Source organism: Lepisma saccharinum, chromosome 15 (assembly GCF_977018435.1).
Source record: "Lepisma saccharinum chromosome 15, izLepSacc3.1, whole genome shotgun sequence".
In the NCBI taxonomy this organism is placed as follows: Eukaryota; Metazoa; Arthropoda; class Insecta; order Zygentoma; family Lepismatidae; genus Lepisma; species Lepisma saccharinum.
In genome coordinates, this window is record NC_139243.1 from 12,776,562 (window position 1) to 12,797,375 (window position 20,814).

The following is a 20,814-nucleotide window of genomic DNA, read 5'->3' on the forward strand; positions in this document are numbered from 1 at the left end:
CGCTCAAGCACATTCAACGACGAAAAAAAATACGGCCCAAGTTCCTTTTGTTTTATTGCGATTTCACCATGCTAGGAATCCAATTTTTACATGGTTCGATTTCGATGTATGTCTGTTAACACATACTGCATAGTTTTAGCGATTACTTAAGATTTTGTTCCATATATGCTTTCGTGGTTAGGTTAGGCAGGTTAGGTTTGGTTCCCTTATCATTAAAATAAAGTCCCTAAATGCATTATACTAAGTTTCCGATTTACTTCTACACTCATTCCCACGCTTCTACAATATTTACTGTTGCTTGTCGACGGAGAATATCTTGTCCATGAGAAGTGCGTAAGGTAATTTTCAAGTAGTTTTTTCAACATAAAGATTGCTCATTAATTTAAGGGAGGTTTAAATTTCGTGTGACAATGACTTCCAAAATTCTACGATAATTAGTCTTTATGCTAGGAGAACTCATAAACAATCGGAACCATTACCGAAAATACCTCCAGGAACTATCTAAATGCTAGAAAAACTCATTTCAGTAAGTACTTTCTTGTGTAAAAATGTGAAAAATACGAAAATAAGGGAATTAGAGACGTTTGGTGGTTACCGAAATTTTAATAAACATTTATTGTCATTTTTCTAAAATAGTATATTTACAACACTAGTAGACCAATGTCTAATGATAGCAACAATACAATACTTGTCACTTACGCGCTTGATCTGTTGGGTTCATGTATTTCCCACTTTTAGTGGTGTTGATTGATCTCCTTCCCATTTTGGTGTTTCTCTCTAAATGTCAGAAAAGATTGAAAATAATCTGTTAGAAATTGTATACCATAACTATTGCAAAGCTAGAGTACTCATCACTTAACATCGGGTAAATTCTTATGTTCTCTTCGTTTCGTTCCTGTGCTTCGATCCTTCCGGAAGCAATGTTATGTTTGTTATTTTGTCCATATCGTGTTGTTCGATTTACATTTAATCATTTGATAATTTCCGCTAATTTAATATTTTGGAGTTCTTAGGTTATAATTCCTATCACCAATGTTATGACAAAATTGAGTTAGGTTTAAAGCACCCCTTACACTTTTTCTAGAAAGGGATTTGCTCTACGACCTAGGACAATTATGTTGACCTTTCAATATTAACGTACGCCATCTCCAATGGGTATATTTCACAATGTCCACATTCATGTTTATTACAAAAAACAAATCATTATCATGATTTAAGTTAGTTTATGTATTAATTTAAAGTCATAAAACATTTTATTATTAGGTGTTAATCATTGGCAAAGCTTTTCATAGCAATTCTATTATTATATCGTAAGCGGGAAGAATATGTTTCTTTGAATACCGAATGTGGTTAGTTTGCGATGTGTTATCACTGTGGGATGTCCGATGATAGGTGACGGGAGGAATTCGTGTTGACTGACCAGAGTCCGCGAATTCCAGTGGTTTATTTATTTTAAAACACAAAATAGATTTTAGAGTAATCAATTATAGTTATAGCACAATTATATTACGTTTACTCGAGGAGTAATCATAATATCAATACATTTTGAAGGTGAGTAATAGCGTTTGGGCGTCACCTTTTTCCAACTTCTTATAGGGCTACGTGTAATAATTGCCAGACGTGTTTGCTGGTGAAAACGTCAACTCTCTATTTATAAGTAAAGACTAGTTCTATGTTCATTAATGGGAAATATTTGCTTTCATTTTCATGAATGTAGGTGAGGTACTTTAATGAGGGTACTCTGAAGGGAGACAATGTTTACACATGAGAAGGTAGTAAGTATGCTGATCATATATCGTTATTGTTAGGGTATTTCCAAGATAGAGGGATAAAATGGGAATCGAAGAAACGAAATATACATAATTTGCAAAAGAATAAAGAATTCCCTTTTGTAATAATTATTGTTTGGTGATTGATTATACATTAAGACATAGGGAACACTTATCTTTGGTCTATAAATCTCTACATGAAGTTTAGAATTATTGACAGTATGCATTCTTGCTAATAATCAATGTGCGTATGTTGTTAATTGATCATTTTCTTTTTAGATTACCTGAATAGTAGAACAATGGCGGAAAGACATAGCTTTGGTGTTGACCCCATTACTTGCCATGCATGGAACAAGGATAGAACCCGTAAGTTATTTAATAATTAGGTTTCAGATTTTGGTACTACTTTACTATACCAGAGACACCTATCAATGATTTATTTTGCAATTTTTTACATTGCTATCGTACTATTCTGCATTGCGGAACATTTATTTAGGTGAAATAATGTATTTCTAACAAAAATAATGTCTATTTCTTACATTAACGAGTACTTACTGTTGTTCCTTATTTCCCACAAACCATCCACGGGTAGCTCCAAAAACCATTGACATTAGCCCAAAAATTCACGAAAGCCCCACGAACCATCACGGGGACGAGGTATGCCTACTAGGTTAGGTTAGGCCTGTTAGGTTAGGTTCCATTAGCACTCCTTTCATTCAATTTAGCATATACGGACAATACGGAGCTTATTGTGCTCTCGTGCAGAAAGCAAATGGCGGCAGCAGCAATAGCGCGTCGGAAATAGATTTTCGTACAAAACCACATGCATTCGCATTAAAATGGATCAAAACTACATTCCCAAACATCAACAACGCTACAGAAAATGATTTGCGTAAGTACTTTCTCCTGTAAATTTGAAGAAATCCGTCTCTGGTATAGTAAAGTGTTACCGGTGTGCAATTTTTGTTGTGCACTATCATTTCAGATTGTGTAATTTCCATATCCGTATGATTCACATGCAATTTTATACATGAATCAAATTGTATGCATGCCTAAAGATGTTTTCGGATTTCTTGATATGTTTTTTTATGCATAATGATTTTTCCATCCTGTTCTTATATGTTAGAAGATTAGGTGGGTCAGATTTGCTGCATTTGACGTCACAACTACTCTCTTCTGTGGTTACAGCATTACTATTTACAGGTTTTGAGTAAACTAAGATTGTTAGATAGTATTTCAGCACATTCCTTCATGTTATGCACATGTATACAATGTTTTCTATATGAAAATGACTCACACAACTACTTTTCACAAATTAATACATTCTATCCCTTTGTAATGTCCCCACCATGGGTGTGCGGTCTAGGGGCATCATGCTTTGGGCTCTGCCTTCAGAGCGTGTGCAGGTTCGAGTCTCCTGGGGAAACTTTTCTCCTAACATTTTAGGCTGTGTCTGGGACTGGTGGCCATACACCATCTTGAGGAAATTGGGAAGCTACAAATGAGTAGCATAATTCAGTCATGGAAGCCTACAGCAATGACTGGGGGTTCGTCGTGCTGACTACACATCACTCTGTTACAGGGGCGCCGACTTGTTACAATTATTGGGGGGGGGGGGGCTCTGATCACTGAAAACAACTAATGAATGACTCACTCCCTCCCTTTTTTAAGTTTTGGCCTCAGTGTTCGGAATCTCGTAAAAGCCCATGAATTCCTCAAATATATTAATTTTTTTATTTACAGTTCGAATGCAGAATGTGAATTGTTCACGGATGGATATGTCACAAGTTTCGTCAACCATAATAGCAAAAATTCCCGACTTTTAATATCTGCAACCACGGAGTGCAAAACAGATCTCTCTAATATATCAATTATCTCGTTCTGAATGTCATGTGAGAGCCATTTGTAGCCCGAACGTCCCATCCACTCTCCTAGTTCATGCACATCTTCTTTTGAAACTCTTTTTAGTAAAAATGTTAACAATACTCATAATTATATACTTTGTATATAGTAATAAGTCATGTGTTTTGCTGTCTGGTCATAGACCCCCAAAGTTGATGGTTTAGCGGTCTCAGCCCCCAAAGTTGATGGTCTAGAACATTTTAAATGTGTTTAAAGTTAAGTTCATGTGGTACAATTCAGAGTAAACTTTACAAGAGAAGCAAAATAATACATTAGATCCTCTTAAGCAAAATTATTTGGGGGGCTCTGCCCCCACATCATTAACATTGGGGGCTCGAGCCCCCCCCCCCAAGCTGTTAAGTGGTTGCATCATCTCCCAACTTAGCAGGTGGGAGTGAGGTTTGGTATATAGCGCCAGGGGTTATTATTATTATCCCATTTTTTATTCACAAGATTTTTTCCCATACATCAAACTGACTTTCACAATTATTTCCATTATTGTAAACACATTCGGTAAAAATTTACTATTCTCCGTTTCGTCACTTTTAACATTCGTACTTACCTATCTGCTTCACGGAACATTCTTGAAGGTGTATTCACGTTTTTTTCATGAAAGAAATTTCAATTTTTCTCATTACGAGTACTTCTTTATATGTGTTGTTTCGTTTGCATAAGAAACAGTATGGCGCGTACACCTTTGTAGATCATCGCGTCGTGCTTGTGTTTTGTCGATGCAGTGTTTCCAACCTTTGTAACCCAAAAAATACTCATCAAGTGGAATTGTTTTTTTTTTTTAAGCTTCATCACATTTTTTTACGAACAAAATTTTAACTATGCTTTGCTAACCTAACCTTGCTGGAAATGCTTTGTGGGGCTGTTCAGGAATGGATTTTGGGGCTATCCGTCAATGGTTTGTGGGGCTACCCATTTGTCAAGTACCCAATTACAAAATCCAGTGGATCTTCCACATCCGGTATGAATTTCACCACACATCCACAACACGTCATCTTTTTGGAAAACAATGGCGTGGTTGGAAACCCTGCAATCGACAAAACACAAGCACAACGCTCTATTATCTACGAAGGTGTATGCGCCAAAGGCTATTGTGCGTCGTAGAATTACTTTTCAACAAAAATAATGAGTTTCCGCTATGATACATTCCCACATGACAAAAAACACCTTCCAGATGTTAGGCAATGCTACAGGAACTTATTACCATAAGTAGTTTCTTTTGTAAAAATGAAGGAATCTGTTTGTGGAATAGTAAATTAGTACCACACATTCCTCATATTCTGTTCATAAGTCATTACACAATCTGAACTGTGTCTGAATAAATTTTCTAGAATGCAGCTTGCTTAAACTGTAGAATTTGAGTGTATTATTTTTGATCTGATTGTCATATTTTTACAGAAATTGCAATATCGCCTAACAATGCTGAAGTCCATATATACCAGAGGGCTGAGAATGATTGGAGATTACTTGACATTCTCAACCAGCATGACCTTCGCGTGACTGGCATTGATTGGGCTGCAAACACAAACCGCATTGTGACCTGTGCTGCAGTAAGTATGACTGTGGTGTTGATTTGAGCATTACTTTAGTCACAATAATAATCATGCATGGCTACAAGATGATGTTTTAAATTAAGGGGGGATAGAGTGTAGAATTCAAAGCTTAAGTTCGTGAAATGGCAATTTTTTCTGCCCTAACCAAAATGTGTCCATAATGCAAACCCCTTCTCATCTCCCCCCTTTTTATAGAGAGAACTCTTTCTGTGTGAATAATATACAGAAGAGAGACAAGTAACAATAATGCAATTTGTAAGTGTATGTGTGTATTATTGCAATACAAGTATTGTTTGTGTCTAAATTGCTATTGAAAAAAAACAATAATAAAACATGGGCATGATGAAGTGTTGAAAGGTGACGTGAGAGGTAACACGTGTGTATTTTGAACCCAAAACTTTTCTCTTCTTCCTGCCACTCCTGAAGCACCTACATTATCCATGCTAGTTGGCTGGCAATCTTAATTTTTTGCCAAGAGAAGAATATAATGTAAGCGATTCTTTATAAAGATATAGAATGAAAGAGGAATGAGGTGATAAGTCACAATTTTTAATATAGCAGAGCAATCAGGAGACACACACAAGCTTAATGAAAAAATCACATCTGATTCTATGTTGTGCCTATAAAAGTATATGTATTTTAAAACAAATATGACACTACCATATTATTGTACTAGGGACGTTCAATATATAAGTTTCCCTGTGCTATAAAATATTGTACAAAGCAATCCCGTTAAAAAGAAGCACATGGTTGGAAAGCGTCATCCTTCGTCTAAAAAGGAACAACAATTGATTCGTTATCAGACGTGAAGGTGCATGCGCTAAAGGGCGAAAAGAATAGGCTTGTTCGGAAAACGCGGGCTCGCATCATAATGAGTTCAGAAGCATGGATGCTAAGGGCGTTCTGCTTATGGACTTTTTGGAACGAGGAAGAACAATTAATGCTGGCCGTTATTGTCAAACATTGGATAAACTGAAAAACGCAATTCGACATAAGCGACCAGGTCTCCTGTCAGCTGGTGTCATTCTTCTTGACGATAACGCTCCCCCCCCCCCACTCAGCAGTGCAAACACAACACGAAATTGAAGAATTAGGGTGGGAACGGCTGCCCCACCCTCCATACAGCCCCGACTTAGTGCCGAGTGATTTCCATTCTTTTCCGGTGTTAAAGTCTGAATTGCAAGGTTACCGTTTCGAAACAGATGAAAAAGTGAAGCGGAATGTGAGAATAGTGCTCAATAGCCAGAGCCCTGATTTTCTTGCAAAAGGTATGGACAAATTGGTGCAACGGTGGGACAAATGCCTGAATCTCTATGGGGATTATGTGGAGAAGTGAGGAATGATCCTCCTACACATGTATGTATAGTTTTCTAATGTAACTTAAAAATAAAATATTTTACAGCATACGGAAACTTATATATTGAACGACCCACGTACATAGTTTTCTGTAGTTCTGCAGATTCTCAATTTCCGTTATTTGACAAGACAACAGTGCAGAAAGTTATGCAAGGAGTGACTCATAGGGTGACTAGGAAATGGTGGCAAGAAATTCTTGTACCAATGGTTCCAGGAATAGAATGTTTGTCACACTGTGGTGATTAAGGGAATGCTGAAAAATTCTGAAGAGGAGTGGTCTACTATGCCCACATGATGATTCGTTTCACTTTAGATTTGGCATCAGGTCTGATCTACCAATTTGCCAGGCTTATCAGGTGAAACAAATTGATTTGAATTTAAAGGCATGGTCTTTTCAAAGAAGAGGATATATATACACAAAATAGAAGAAAGTCGTAAATTGAGATTATCTGTAGCATCGATTTTATTTCATATTTTATCCTGGATGAAATGGCCAGAGCTTCTACAGGAAGTAAGGTGTTCACAACCCATCTTTCACACACGAGAAAGGATAGTTTACACAAGAAATTCCTCTTGGTGAGCCATGTAACCCTTACAAAAAGCAAAAGTTAACAGAAGCCGGCCTCGTTGGCAGAGTGGTTTGTGCATCATGCTACGATGCCAGGGGTCCTAGGTTCAAATGTGACGTTCTTTGTGAGTCTTTCATCATCTCTCTCACACTAATCTTCGGGGCTTCCCTAATCGCATGATGGTAGCGCCGTGTCCTTGTAATCAAAGGCTCCCAGGTTCGATACCCGATGGAGGTACATGGTGGTTCGGATCCCACTTTAAACTGTAGGTCCAGTCCTGATTAGCCTTATTGTGCATAAAGTGGACTTAAAACACCAACTCGATCAATCAATCAACTCATCCTAATCTTCGCGATTAGCCAAAAGTGGCAGAAAAGCAAAGTAAATAAAACAAATCAGTCAAAACGTTAACAGAAAAATTGCATTAATAATAATAATGTTCATCATAGAAATAATAATGTAGTACAAAAAAAGTAGTGTTGTCAAATATTCTCTTTTCATTGGACTTGATACTTAAATTAGGTACTTAAGTACTTACTACTTAGGTACTTAAATGTAAGATTTTTGATCACGTATTAGCTTTGTTGGATTACTTTTAGAAACACACCTGAAACGGTCTGGTAATTTGGATTGCAAAAAGAGTGGGAACCATTACAGTTGCTACGTTCCCCGGTTTAGTCTCAATGGATCTACTTACTTTAATTCCTCGACGGCGAGCCTGAGACTTATAAGCCTACTATGAAGCCCTCAGGTTGTGGGAAATCAGATAAGGATATGCTTACGTAAACATTACCAACTTGCACTTGCAATTAAACTCCTTATTAGAAACAAAATTGTATTAAATTCATAATTGTTCTTCACTACACAAATTATCACATTCACATTTCCAAAATCACTTCCATTATTCCAGCAATATCCATAATAATATCTCTCTCCTAACAACTCACAATCGAATGTTCTAAGGTTAGTCCATAACCATAAAAGACTACCCAATTGAACAAAACAAATTACGTCATAATTGACAATTAACATTTTAAACATATTAAACACCTAAAATGATACAATAAGTGGGTGCGTATCATGGCATCCTCCCACAAACAAAATGAAAATTAACAAAATGAAAATGGAGTAAATTTTGTTTTTCAAACTCTGAGGCCATCCACTCAACTCTTCAACTGCTTCTCAGTTTCTTGGAGTGTAGGACAGGGCAGACGTATTCCAAGTGGTAACATCTAATTGTTTAACACTAGTTTCTCCACTATCGAAATCTTCCGTCTGTGTAGCACTTTCTTTCTTCCTCCAATTGTAGTTACCTCTATACCGGTTATCGCGATGTGGGGAGAAATTATTATTACCATACGAACTTCTTCTTCGGAATGGCGTTCTTCTTTCTTCTCCAGAAGATCGCTGTGATCCCTCGCAGTTCCTTCTTCTGTAGAACCCGCTTCTATTTTCTTCTCCTGAAGGATTGTTACTTTGTCGAGCGCTACCACTGAAGTTCTCATTATCAGATCTTCCGTTACCAGCAGGCACCTTCGCTGAATTGGGTTGATTTCTGGAGAACGTCAATTGCCTAACTCTAGCTTGGTTGGCTCTTCTGTCCTCGGATTTTCTCTCCTCCATCCCTCAAGTTGCTCCGAGGCTTCATATCTTCCTAAGAAGTTGGTAAGTCGGTCCATGTTGCCTGGATTGCGAGTAAGTACCAACTGACGCACTCGTAGCGGAAGTTGACTAATAACCAAGTTCAGCGCCTCGCTTTGGTCAATGCTATCCACAAGATTACAATAAGAGCCATATGTGTCCCAGCAATATTCTTCAAGTGAGAGGCCACAGCTCCTCGAATACAGTTTGTTTCTCAGCGTCTGCATTTCCCTTTGCTTGGCATCAGCAGAGGCATATTGTTTTCTAAAGGCAGCACAAAAGTGTTCAAATGTCTTCCACTTCTTCTCATTTGCAACAAACCACGCCTTAGCCTTTCCTACCATAAGAGAGGGCAATAACTTCAATCTAAAAATCATAGGGACATTAATTAGATCCAGGTATGTTATTAGCTCTTTTAAATACCTCTCAGCAGAGACAGTATTAATCTCTCCAGCAAATTTTGAAAGAGCGTTAACATCAGACATGCGAAAAGATTTGTAGGAGCTATTCTTATAGGCATTGTCACGAGATATCTCATCCTGTACCAATCTCTCGGACTTTCCATTATTATGTCTCTTCCTGGGCTTTGTAATTTTCCTAGTTTCAGTTTCCTCAGAACTAGAGGAAACTGCAGAGCAAGAACTTGACGAGTAACGATTTCTTTTCCTCATCTTCCCCTTGGAATCACCTCTCGTTGTTGAACCGTTCATTCCCGGTTGAAATACAGCTTCACCATTTTGAGAAGGTTCTAGAACCCGACAGCCTGCCATTAACATCTGTAGTTGATCGACCTGCCTATCTACAGATGCGACTTTCTCCGTAACTTCTTCAAGTTTCCTTTCTTGCCTTCTCTGATTTAGCTCTAAATTATCAAGTAATTCTGAGGAACCCTGTGTTGGTTCTGGCCTTGCAATTATTTCAACACTCTCTATTCGTCCCCTCAATCTCTCAATTTCATTTTCCATTTCCTTTTCTTTAGCTTCTCTAGATGTTTTCTCCTGTGTCAAGTCTAAGTTCCACTTTTCATAATCCTCCTTTTGTTTTTCTTCCAGCTTTAGTATTAATTCAGCTACTTGCTGCCTCTCACACGCAATTTCCTTCCTCAGAGTCTCCTTAATTTCTCTACATTCCTTTCGCCCCTCTTCTATTCTAAATAATAATTCTTCCTTATCTTGGCTGAGCAGCTTCATCAATTCTCCTCTTTCTTCATTCCTTTTTCTTTCTTGTTCATTTCTTATCCTTTCCTGTTCCTCTTTATCTTCTCTTCTGATTCTTTCTTGTTCCTCTTTATCTTCTTTTCTTATCCTTTCCTGCTCCTCTTTATCTTCTTTTCTTATCCTTTCCTGTTCCTCTTTATCTTCTTTTCTTCCATTTCTATTTTCTCCATCAGGGTTTGAAACAACTGTTCCAAACAAGGACTTCCTTTGTTACCCTTCTCTTTACAAATAAGACATTTCAATTCTTCCTCCTTATACTGCGATTTCAGCAAAGGATAACCAGCACAACGTAAGTGGAAGCTTCTTTTACAATCGTTGCACTCGACCTCTTCATCATCAGCTTTCCCTTTATCGGAACAGCAACTTAAAGTATCCATTTTTAACTTACGACGATCACTTCTTAAATTACGCTTCTACTCAAACACATTTATCGAGTCCCGCGTTGCGGCGCCAAAAAGTTTACACCTGCTACGTTCCCCGGTTTAGTCTCAATGGATCTACTTACTTTTATTCCTCGACGGCGAGCCTGAGACTTATAAGCCTACTATGAAGCCCTCAGGTTGTGGGAAATCAGATAAGGATATGCTTACGTAAACATTACCAACTTGCACTCGCAATTAAACTCCTTATTAGAAACAAAATTGTATTAAATTCATAATTGTTCTTCACTACACAAATTATCACATTCACATTTCCAAAATCACTTCCATTATTCCAGCAATATCCATAATAATATCTCTCTCCTAACAACTCACAATCGAATGTTCTAAGGTTAGTCCATAACCATAAAAGACTACCCAATTGAACAAAACAAATTACGTCATAATTGACAATTAACATTTTAAACATATTAAACACCTAAAATGATACAATAAGTGGGTGCGTATCACAGTGTATGATGTTTTATCATGGGTATTATGGTAAAGTGTTGCTTCATATTTGTCCTACATTGACCTGCATGGGATTTAAATTAATGCTAACTAATAATGCAATTCCTTTCATGGTTCTCGTAGGATAGAAATGCTTATGTGTGGACTCAGGATGTTGACAGAAAGTGGAAACCCACTCTTGTACTTCTGCGAATCAACCGTGCTGCAACGTGTGTCAAGTGGTCTCCTCTTGGTAAGTCCCATTTTTCTTTTTCTTTTTTATTCTTGTGTCACTTTAGGGATCATTGAACCGAATTGACAAAAGACTCCTTGAGTCTCTAACAATCATTCACTCGACACAATGCGATGGACCATGCTAGTGGTGATGTCACAGCAGACAACAGAGCACGATTTGAGTCTAAACAATTCTATTTAAAAGCATTGAATTTTCCATCTGACGGTTAGGTTTAATGATTGTGACAGCAATTATGAAACAAAATTATGATGAACATCCATGTACCTAGGTAGAGATGAGATTTAGGAAAATACATGTGTATATAACACATACATTACAGAGAATAAGGTAATGGATAACTGGAATAAGAAAAATCATGCATTTTTCAATAAAATCTAAACATTCCAGTTTGGAGAACAGCCAAAACAAGCCCGAAGCTCAGCCGATCTCAAGTGCAGTCACAGTGCCCTGCTATGGATAGTAAGTAATCAGCAGCCTCACATGACTGCAATGGTGCAACCCATTGGCTGCGATTCCAGATTAGATGCCGTTAGGAGCATTTGCTTTACTCGATATCCTACTCCATTTATCCTTTACTTTCTCATCTGTAAGGTATATGTTAGAGGTATTCTCCAAAATATCATCTTTACATTGATGCACGATACACATCATAATTTTGTTTCATAACTGCTGTCACAATTCTTAAAGCTACCACTTCGAATAGAAAATTCAGTGTTTTTGAATAGGCTAAAACAACTTAATCTTCCAGCATGACATCACACCAATATGGTCCATTGAGAGAACATTCCTGTTTGAATGACATTCAAGCAGTATGTGCAACTTGTCATGTCACTGTTGCACAAATGGTTGCATTTATTTTTGAAGTTTCATTTCCAAGTGACAAGTCTCTCTCGTCACTTGTGGCTTGTCCCTTGTCCCTCAAGTTTTTTTTTTTAAAAATTCTTATTTCTTCATCACTTCTCTGCCAAGTTCCCAAGCAGATAATAGCAGTGGCCACATAAATTAATTAAATAAATAAGGTAAAGTTTCCTGTGCATATAGCATGAAGGCACATTTAGGGGGATGTGGGGGTAGGACTCCACACATTCTCAATCTTGGCCATTTTGGAGGTGAGCAGCTCCATGCTCCGGCCTCCTCTACTCCCCAGGGTTGGCCTTCAGGTACCCAGAGATGCTTTATGTGGGGACCAGGCTGGAAAAATTCCAACCTTAGACCACCAACCCCGAAATTAAACCCGGGTCTCCCGCATGGCAGTCAGATGCCCTACGAAGTAGGCAACAACGGCTCTAATTAAACAACAATAAAATCAGTTTTCTGAAAGAAAGAAAAAGTTGGTTGCATACTTCTTACAGAAATAACATATTAATGTGTGTAAGTTTCTTTAAAAACTTATTAGTTTTAGATTTTGGTGACTGACTGTCACAATTCACAGAAGGCTGTTGAAATTTATTTCATTTGTGTCTGTGCTTAGCTACCTCATAGGAGACCCATGTTTGATTCCCAGCATATTTGATCTTGTGTGGGAATTTTTCAGACCATGTCCCTGTGTACAGTGACTCTGGCTTTCACCTAACCTCTCATCAGATCGATAGGGGTCATTAATCAATGCAAAATGTACAATTTTTATTAAGTAGATATCAATATTATGTGACAAAATTATTTTGATAACTAAATAACTGCTGTTTTAATGAACACAAAAGTCACAGCATGTCCTTTTCTTTTGTTGGTTGTTCTAAGGCCGTGTCTGAAAGGTGCAAGACCGTACTTGAAGCGAGCATTCTCCAAGTATGGTCTTGGAGTGTGGTCTTCAAGTCGTGGACTGGAAGTGTTGTCTTTCGAATTGCACTTTTACTGCAGCGCCAAATACGATCAGTAGATAAAACTGAATACTAATTGCACTTTTACTGCAGCGCCAAATACGATCAGTAGATAAAACTGAATACTCGTTGTTTTCCTCGCCATTTAAACACTTGTTTTTCACCACAGAAATCACATAGCATTTTCAAATGCTCGTACACATACATTTCCACACATTAGAAGAACTATGACCAACAACTTGCTGGCCCATAACCTGTGATGCTCGTTCTACCTCCTTGATTTTAAACAAATGAAGAACGAGTGCGGAAACCACATGACCTAGTCACTAACCATCTGTACTGCAAGCTGTGTACTTGCGTACTTCTGGTCTTGGTGCTTTCGAACTGTACTAGGTGACGTCACTTCCGCCAAGTACAATACTTCAAGTGTACCTTTCGGACAGAGCCTAATTTTTGGATTGACCTTGCTCCATCCTCCATGTTAGCTGCAGGCATACCTTGCCATTCCACTAATGTGCTCATTTTTTTCCTATTGTTTATTAAAATGTTTTAAGTTTTTTTTTCAACACCTTGTACTTAATTCTTCCATCCCTGAAGAACGATTGAGGTAGGACTATCATAAAAAAAGTGTGTTGTGACTTTGCCTTGGTTGTTTTTATAATGTGAACGTAGGGTGACCAAACACACACATTCCAAAAAGAGGACAGAGCATAGTGAAAAAGGAAGACAAAGTCATGAAAAAGAGGACACCACAATGAATGGAAACACAGTTGCCATTACTCATAATTTAATCAATAAAAAAAAATCTTACCAACATTTTGCTCACAGATACTTTTCAGATGATCTCTTTCAATAACTTCCTCTTACCTTCAAGCTGTTAGAGCAGCCTACGGCTGATCCTCGCCTGCTAAATAAATGAATTATTATTATATCACACCGTGCCACAACCCCAGCGGTTCCGGATTCGACTCCTGGCCTGGGCATGGGTGTTCTTTATAAGTGTCCCTTCATAAAAATAATCATATCATCGCTCGACATACCTATCTTCGCAATTATCCAAAAGTGGAAGAAAAGCGAAGTAAAATAAACCAAATCAATCAATTGAAAAGGACACACTACATGCGTTCCAGCAGTCTCAGAGGGCGAAGCAACGAGTTAGAATATAATGACTCTATCGGGAAAGTGATCGTGTTGAGCTCCCACATGCTAGGTGACCATTGCTCGAATACTTAACGCACCCCAAGCCTTAAATGATGATCGTTATGTGTGGAAGCATTCTCTATGCAGCACATTTGCTATGGTCGATGCTATACTCTTTCATAAAAGAAGGACATTTACCGATTTCTGAAAAATCCACCCGGACGCCGGACAAACAACTAAAAAGCAGGACATGTCCGGATAAAAGAGGACGTCTGGTCACCTTATGTGAACGACCCTTGCTGTGAAATATCACCTATTTTAATATTCTGATTGCTTCCCCTGTAAATTGTATAGTTGCAATGGAATACTTATTTATTAGTATGTATAAATATGATGAAAAACTTTCACTAATTATATCATTCAGATGTTGGTTGGAGTCTGAGATAGTAATAATTATGACAGAAAATTTAGAAAAATACTTCTTCTGAGGAATGCATTGTTTATCCAAAATTTAGTTCAGAAAAAATACACTTTTCTTTTTTGCATTTTTTTTATTTTCATCATCAAAATTAAATAGTATACTAATTTAATATTTTTCAGAAAATAAATTTGCTGTTGGTTCGGGAGCTCGGCTGATTTCTGTGTGCTACTTTGAAGAGGAAAATGACTGGTGGGTGTCGAAGCACATAAAAAAGCCAATCCGCTCTACAATCACTTCCATTGATTGGCACCCAAACAACATTCTGATTGTAGCAGGCTCTGCAGATTTCAAGGTAAGTACTGTTTATGTTTTCAAATGGAACAACATGTCTAAATTTGTGGCAACACTGGAATCTTTTAATCTGTTGGGACCAGTGGGGGATATTGTTATTACAAGGTCATATTGGGTAGTGCACAAATATATGACTTGTGTGCAATATTACGTGGGAGCACTTTTTCAGTCAAAATATTTTTCAAACTCAGCATGTTTAATTTTCATTAATTTGTGTGAATATTGTGCAGAAACAGTTGATTATCTCATGTGTGATCATTTTAGTATTTTAAAGTTGCAATTTGTATTGCAACATTTACAAGTAATCTGAACTACTTAACATTTTTTTTTAATGTTCAAGTGTTGGTATTGATTCCAAATCACCCATATTAAAAATGCATTGAACATACACAATGTTTGCAGATAGTGCTTAAATGAAACATGTAAACAATTCATAATTTCCAAGTTTGGCCACTTAAAAAAGGCAACTGAATTCTCCCAATACTTGTGTATTTTATGGTAGAAGTGCATCTTTCCATATTTTGTGGTGTTTATTCTAGGGCTGAGCTGATGTATTGGTATCGGTATCTGAAAGTATTGGTTAGAATTCTTCTAAATATGCAGCGCGACACTTTCGCAGTGTCTAATTATCCTAGAAATTATGCAAAATTCAAACTTTCTATTTATTTTGCACCAATTTTGTATGAAAAACTGTATGTTGTGGTTATATAACATATATTTTAATATTCTGATACAATTCTTGAATATTCCAAAGCAAATTTCTTGGTAAATTGATGGATATAAGCAGGAAATAATATTTATACACTAATATTGATCAATGTGTTGAGCAAGTTTTATTTATTGCAATTTTCAAAGTATCTATATCGGTGGGAATCGGTAAGAGTATCGGCATCAGTATCGGTTTAAAGTGGTATTGGCTCAGCCCTAGCTTAATATTTTTCACAATTTATATTAAATATTAATGAAATATGTACTTTTAACCCCCTACTTGTGAATTTCTCACCAATGACAATTCAGAGAAACTAAATACTAAAATTTCATTAATAAACACCATTCTCAAAAAACAGGAAAAAGTATACATTTGGTTTTGGAAATTGTCAAAAAGATAGAAAATCTGGTGATGGCTTTCCTGTAATAACTTGATTACTGAGTATATGAGATTTACTCGTGATCTTTCTTGTATCTATCAATATCCATTTGGCGATTATGCGGAGAGAGGCAATTTGCTATAAGTAACTTATGGTTCTTATTTTCGTGCAGTTTTTGTTGGTGATCGATTTCACCACCTGTCTCATACATGCCCGACAAAGCTACCAGACAAGTGGCAACATAAGTCATGAACAAAAGCTGAACTGAATAATAACCGTAACTTTATTAGAGTGAATTATCATGATCTTGCTTCCCATTAGTCGTGAACAAGAACAAGTGTTTCTTTTTGTTTATTCTTTCATTTATTTAACATATAACCTCAGGTCAAAACAACAAATTTTGGAATCAGCAAATCTGATACTGAGGGTGTGTAGTATAGGAGTATATTTTTGACGTATTGTTGAGGTAACTTTGCTTATTTTTCTGCAGGTAAGAGTGTTTTCTGCCTACATAAAAGAAATTGAAGAGAAGCCCTCCCCAACACCGTGGGGTAACAAAATGCCTCTGGGTCAACTCATGGCAGAATTTGCAAATTCTCCAGGTGGAGGTAGGCTTTCAAATATATTTTTTTTACAAAAAACTATAAATGTTTATTGAGGCAGTTGTGGAGTTAGTGACAGGGTTTAAATTTATATTTTTTAAATACAAAGTCCACACAATAGTTATTACTTGCAGTGGGCTACAAGTGTCAATATTGAATACTGAATTGTACAATACATAAGGTGGAAACATTAACACATGCTAATTATAATTAAATGCACGGCCATTAAATTAGCCGGATGTCAGAAGTTCACATTGTTGCCATGTCAGAGCACAGCACCGTGTGTTCGAAGTTTTTAAAGAACGAACAATTTTTTTGGTTTTTTTTAATCTATGTAATACAAACTGACAGTATTTTCTGCAAAGGCCAGGGATGACACAAAAATGCCCCAGAGAGAGAACGGGCTGACCCTTGAACTAAACAATGCCACCTGGTTGATGTTGCCACAAAGTGCACGGGAACCGACAACTTTTGTCCTGCCTTCACTTTGCTTTTCGCATATGTGACAACAGCGCAATTCTGTCCAGCTGCCTATTTTCATAGCCGTGCGTTTATGGCTCTTTGTCTGGTGGTATGCAATGATATGCCATAAACTGCAACTTTTTTCATAGCTGATAGTAAAATATATTAATTATTTGTTTATAAAATAAATATAGATGTACAAATGTAGTCATAAATAAACCTCGGTTATGCATTTTTCATAGAAGTGGAGCTGAAGTACTAGAAAAATGTCGGGAGAATGTAAAATCCAGAAAGTACAATTGGGTTTTTAGTGGCTTCAATGATTAACTTTGCTTGCTTATCACTTGTGCTACCACACTAAATTGACTTATGAAAGGTACCGAAATATGGCTTTCATGAAAAATTCTTACAAATTTTGGTACATGAAATGCTCATAATTTATAATGTGTGTTTACAGCATCCATGAGAGGACTGAGGCATACATAAAATAATAAAATAGTGCTAATGTAGTACGTTTCTGGCTGTAAAACATATGTAGATTGAAATGGAGCCAGCATTAGAATATGTGACATGCTGTATTTATGTCTTTTTTTGTGAAATTACCATATTTGTCAGCGTACAAGATGCACTTTATTAATTTAAAAATAGGTCTTCTATGCCGATACTCAGTTTTTGATTACATTCATTTCTGGAAAATTGTGCCACACATGTCTAGTCGGTAGGTTGTGTGACTGCCATGCGGGAGACCCGGATTTGATTCCCGGGGTGGGTGATCTATCAGAATTTATCCAACCTTGTCCCTGCATAAAGCTGCTCCAGGGCTCACCCAGCCTCAAATCTCATGGATACCTGGGAGGTAAAGGTTGCTGATCACATCACCTCCAAAATGGCTGAGATCGAGAATGTGTGGGGTCCTACCCCCACATCCCCTAGAAGTGGCTTTATGGCACAGTGCGTAGAACTTTACCTTACCTTCATTTCTGGAAATTTTCTCTGTTCTGAGACTATTTCCTTGCGGTGTGTGACAAAGAACTTTAAAATGTATTCTTTCCTAGTTAGATTATGTAAGTCATTTGTTGAAAGTAGACATACATATTACTTTATATTTGAACTACTGTAAATTAAATATAAATTCAGTGGTAAAGCTTTTTCCTCAAAAATGTGTACGAAAAAGTGGGTGTCTTATACACTGGCAAACATGGTTAATGGTTACTTTGTGATGTGTGATATTTGATACGTTATTTGCTTTATTTATTTATTGCAGGAGGCTGGGTTCACAGCGTAAGCTTCTCTGTCGATGGGAATAAGTTGTGTTGGGTTGGCCATGATTCGTCAATATCGATTGTGAATGCAACAAAAAACATGGCATTAAGCTCACTTCATACGGAGTTTCTACCATTCCTGAGTTGTGTGTGGGTCGGAACAAATTCGATTGTTGCTGCCGTAAGTAGTACTTTAAAGCATTGTATGTGAAATGTGGTCAGAAACTATCCAAAGATTGCATAATGTTTTTTGGTTAACTTTCACTCATGGTTAAGGGTCTAAAGTTAATGACTTACAAGTTTGAATTCTTCTTTAGGGCAGACTTTTTTAGTGTTTCCCTACATTTTTAAGCGCATGAATGATTTTAAGTTTTACAAAAATAATGGGTAAGCCATGTGTGTCCGATCACCATTATCCATTTCATCACTTAATCATTCATTGTTGCAATGAATCCAAGCGATAGAGAAAAGGATTAAAACTAACATATAACCTGCTGAAGACCAGACTGTTGCTACTTGCCTGATGAAGACTGTTGGAAACAGGCGAAATATTGTGCAAAAATTATGTGTGTCATACATAGATGCCGATCAAACAAATATTTAGCCCTTAGATTTGATCGACAAATATTCTGTAAAATGACCCATAAAGTTACTTTGGATATTAAAACTTTTTAGCGTGAATTTTTCATAAATGGCAAGTCAATGTACACTCGCCTCATTTAGTACTCCGGCAGTTTGATTCTTTATACAGCATATTTGCAGAAGTTAAACCTACAAGTCTATGATTTCTTTTGTAGTCTATGGTTGTTACAAGCATAAAAACACAGTTTTACGTTGTGACGTTTTAGAACACATGCTCCCTTCATCAGACATTTATTTTTAGTTTGATTAAAGATACAGTTCTAACATTGATACTTTTTTTAAAAAAAAAATTTATCAGTTAGACAATGGATGTTGTCAATGTTGTATTTTTGTAATATAGCAACTTAACTGTGAAACAAGCAGTCAGTTTTATTTTTATTTCAGATAAAAATTTTGATCACTTTTTTTTTTGAAAAATTATGAATCCCAAATATCATTAGGCAATTCAAAATCATCATTGCTTTCACAGAGATTCTTGATGTTTTCCATTATATATGTTTGGAATAATACCAAAGAACATGCTGTTATAATTTTTTTAGTTCTTTATGACATTTTTATATATTTTTAAGAAAAACTGTGTTTTTTTTCTTGTAATAACCGTAGACGACAAGAGAAATAATTCTACAATGAAAGCAATGTGTACATACAAGAAAAATTATTATAATTACTATTATTATTACTAACTTCGTTGTCCATACTTAAATAATTTGACTCAGCGAGATGTTTGTTTCAGGTATAAGGGGTGATCCTTTCCGATGACACCCAAATGTCGACTTCCCTTCCACGTAGTACACCCTGGACTGCATTTTGCAGACTAACGAGGCTCTGGCATCTGGACTCACAGCCAGTATAACCCTCTGTGGGGCTCGTGTTGTGTCATCCCTGTACGCTTGTGATTGTCCCTTCATCCATGTCATCATCTTCATCTTCGTGATTAGCCAAAAGTGGCAGAAAAACATGTGGCATGCTTGGCGATGTAAATTATTGCAGCTGCAACATTAAATCCTCCATTCTTGCTCATCTCTAGAGGCACATATTTTTGGTAAATAAAAAAGCAAAATTTCGGTACAAAAACATTTGATTTCAGGTTCAAAAGCGGTTAAAAAAAAACTATATAAAATGACATTTTGGTTTTAAAATTGTGAATATAATCCTAAATTTGATTTAAAAACTGCACTTATTACACAAAATAAACTTACTCCTTCTAATAGCACATTTATGTAGTTACCAGAGTATTAAGTTTATTCCTGTGTAAAGATGTCCATTTTTGCTTCTCAAATATTTACAGCAGAATTAATCAATTTTCCATGAATTGCATAACTCACAGGATACTTCAGACTTCAGAAAGTGTCGCGTCTGTACATAAACAGTAAATTTCATGTTTATGAGTATATTTCACATTTTGCAGTTCATTTCGCATTATTTCGTGACAAAACAGGGTAGGAAAATGCACCTCACACCTTTCAGAAACATGAAAATGATAATTACAGCATATTATTTCATATTTCGTGTTTTCGTCAAAAACGAAATTTGCATGCCTCTACTCATCTCTGTTGTTATGTTTGAGCAGTCACCGAGATGTTTCCTTTCCTCCTGCACTTGAGCTGAAGTAAATAATTTTGGCAGATACATCATGCGATTAAAATGATAGATCCAACAATGAATAAGCAAAATTGAAGTTGTTAAACTTTAAAAAATGATAAACATGTCGTAAAGAATTTAAATAATCATAACACCATGTTATTTGGTTCTAATCAAATGAAAAAAGGGCCCTGAGTTACATTTTGCTCAAAAAAGAAGTGAAACTACTGTTATGGTTTCTACTGTAAAATTAGGTTCTAGGTTTGTCGTGGGATTGTATAAACGCTCCTCAATGCATATCATT

The 20,814-nt window shown here is 36.6% G+C and overlaps 2 protein-coding genes across 3 annotated transcripts in view; one reads left to right on the forward strand and one right to left on the reverse strand.

Annotated features, from left to right (window-relative positions):
- Positions 1 to 906, reverse strand: part of LOC145999596 (uncharacterized) — a 42,342-nt gene extending 41,436 nt beyond the window's left edge. Inside the window, exon 1 of the mRNA XM_083136641.1 lies at positions 700 to 906. Within this exon, the coding sequence (XP_082992767.1) occupies positions 700 to 763 (64 nt within the window). The 5' untranslated portion in view covers positions 764 to 906. The remainder of the gene's footprint in view (positions 1 to 699) is intronic.
- A 462-nt stretch (positions 907 to 1,368) lies between these two features.
- The window catches only part of Arpc1 (Actin-related protein 2/3 complex, subunit 1A), a 36,769-nt gene continuing 17,323 nt past the window's right edge, over positions 1,369 to 20,814 (forward strand). For both annotated transcript variants that reach the window (XM_083136642.1, XM_083136643.1), the window contains exons 1-7: positions 1,369 to 1,551; positions 2,049 to 2,135; positions 5,082 to 5,233; positions 11,033 to 11,141; positions 14,702 to 14,874; positions 16,452 to 16,569; positions 18,290 to 18,468. In XM_083136642.1, the coding sequence (XP_082992768.1) occupies positions 2,069 to 2,135; positions 5,082 to 5,233; positions 11,033 to 11,141; positions 14,702 to 14,874; positions 16,452 to 16,569; positions 18,290 to 18,468 (798 nt within the window). In that variant the 5' untranslated portion in view covers positions 1,369 to 1,551; positions 2,049 to 2,068. The remainder of the gene's footprint in view (positions 1,552 to 2,048; positions 2,136 to 5,081; positions 5,234 to 11,032; positions 11,142 to 14,701; positions 14,875 to 16,451; positions 16,570 to 18,289; positions 18,469 to 20,814) is intronic.